Source organism: Danio rerio, chromosome 9 (genome assembly GCF_052040795.2).
Source record: "Danio rerio strain M-AB ecotype USA chromosome 9, GRCz13ab, whole genome shotgun sequence".
Taxonomy (NCBI): domain Eukaryota; kingdom Metazoa; phylum Chordata; class Actinopteri; order Cypriniformes; family Danionidae; genus Danio; species Danio rerio.
Window position 1 is genome coordinate 1192501 of NC_141029.1, and position 2500 is coordinate 1195000.

At 36.6% G+C, this 2500-nt stretch overlaps 1 protein-coding gene across 1 annotated transcript in view; it reads left to right on the top strand.

The window, feature by feature from the left end:
* LOC101883674 (FERM, ARHGEF and pleckstrin domain-containing protein 1) overlaps positions 1 to 2500 on the top strand; it is a 56349-nt gene that overhangs the window by 50546 nt on the left and 3303 nt on the right. The window contains exons 21-22 of the mRNA XM_087267268.1: positions 1698 to 1780; positions 2276 to 2385. Coding sequence (XP_087123394.1) covers positions 1698 to 1780; positions 2276 to 2385 — 193 coding nt within the window. The remainder of the gene's footprint in view (positions 1 to 1697; positions 1781 to 2275; positions 2386 to 2500) is intronic.

The window sequence follows — 2500 nt, forward strand, 5'->3', positions numbered from 1 at the left end:
TGTTAGCAATGCTGTAAAACATGTTAACAACTTGCTAAAACATAGCAATGAGCCAAAAAATAATTCTAAACATTCTAACATTCTAAACATGCAATCAATTTGTTAGAACATGCTAGCGACATGATAGAAATGTGTTAAAACATGCAAACAACAAGCTTAAATATGTTAACAATGTTGTGAACATGTTAAAACATGCTAGCAACGAGGCAATAGCACTAGTAACTTTCTAAACATGCTATCAATAATAGCAACATGTTATTAGCATGGTAAAGTGTATTAGAAGTGTGTTAAAACATGTTAACAACAAGGTAAAATTTGATAGCATGTTGTAAAACACATAAACAAAATGTTAAAATATGCCAGCAATGAGCCAACAATACTAGAAACATTCTAAACATGCTATCATTGTGTTAAAACATGCTAGCTACATGTTCTTAGCATGGTAAAACATGTTAGAAGTGTGTTAAAACATACTAACAACAAGCTAAAAAATGTCAAGAGTGTTGTAAAAACATGTAAACAACATGTGAAAACATGCTAGCTATGAGACAAAAACACTAGTAACATTCTAAACATGCAATCAATTATTTGCAACATGTTAACAATGTGTTAAAACATGCCAGTGACAAAATCTTAGTATGATAAAACATGTTAGAAGTATGTTAAATCATGATAACAAGCCAAAATATGTTAACTGTCTTGTAAAACATGTAAACAATGTGTTAAAACATGTTAGTGACATGTTATAAGCATGGAAAAACATGCTGGAAGTGTGGTAAAACATGTAAACAATATGCAAAACATGTTAACAAAATGTTAAAACATGTTAGCAATGAGCCAAAAATACTAGTAACATTGTAAACATACAATCAATAGTCTGCAACATGTTAAAAAGTGTTAACACATGTTAGCAACATTATTAGCATGGTAAAACATGTTAGATCTGTTTTAAAACATGATAACAAGCTAAAATATGTTACCGATGTGCTAAAACATGTTAACAACATGCTAAAACATGCTGGCAATGAGGCAATAATACTGGTAAAAAGCTCTAAACACACAGTCATGCTCTGGACCTTGCGAAAACATGCTTGAAGTATGTTAAAACATGCTAGCAACAAGCTAAAATATGTTAGTAATGTTCAAAACATGTTTGCAATGAGCAATCAATACTAGTAGTAACCCTTTAAACAAACAACTAATGCTCTGCAACATGTTGAAACATGCTAGCAACATATTACTAGCTAAAACGTGCTAAATGTGTGTTAAAACATGCTAACAAAAAGCTAAATATGTTAGCAATGTTGTAAAACATGTTAACATGCTAAAACATACTAGCAGTCAGTGAAACAAATCCGAAAATCTTAAACATGCAGTACTTTGCAGCATGCTAGCAATGTGTTAAATCATGCTAAGCATGCTATTAATGTGCGAAAACATTCTAAAATGCTTTGTTTTGCTAGTGCTTGCTATGATTTAGACTTTTTTTGAAACCACCGACTCTTCAAACGTTGAACTATGTTAGGCTGATTTTAATCGTCATTCGAACGTTCGGATGGCACGCTTATGTGGATATTTTCATGCACGTTTGCTAAGGGGACATTACATTTTGAGTTTACTTTTGAACATTTCCTGAAGACGTTCATTTGAACTTTTGAACATTTGCTTCAGTGATGTGTTGGTTTTGCTGTGTTCAGATCCGAGAGAGTGAGGATGAGTGGGGCGTCCCGCACTCCTTTACCCTGACGGTGCAGCAGCAGTCGCTGGTGGTTGCTGCATGGTAATATTCAACAATAATTTATGTTTCCATCCACATATTTAAATGCACATTTTGGAATATGGCATAAAATATTTGTGAATAAACAGCAGAAAGCAGGAAGGTCACTGGTTCGAGCCTCAGCTAGGTCAGTTGGTGTCCTCCGGGTGCTCTGGTTTCCCCCACAGTCCAAACACATGCACTACAGGGGAATTGATCAACTAAATTGGTCGTAGTGTATGAGTGTGTGTGTGTGTGTGTGTGTGTGTGTGAATGAGTGTGTATGGGTGTTTCCCATTACTGGGTTGCGGCTGGAAGGGCATCCGCTGTGTAAAACATATGCTGGAATAGTCGGCGGTTCATTCCGCTGTGGTGACCCTTGATGAATAAAGGGACTAAGCTGAAGGAAAATGAATGAAGGAATATTCCAAAATGCGCATATAAATGTGTGGTTGTAAGCGTGGCTAGTGTTGGTGTGTGGAGTGTGTTACCAGCACAGAGGTCTGTTTTCTCCTGTAGTTCAGAATCAGAGATGGAGAAGTGGATGGAGGATTTAAAGATGGCGGTGGACATGGCTGAAGAGTCGAACGGGCCGACTGCTGACCTGCTGACCAATCACAGGGACGCCAGTGAGTCAGATCACACATACGGCTGAAGTCAGAGTTATTCACCCTCCTGTATATTTTTGTCCCCAGTTTCTGTGTAACGGAGAGCAGATATTGTTCAACACATTTCTAATCATCT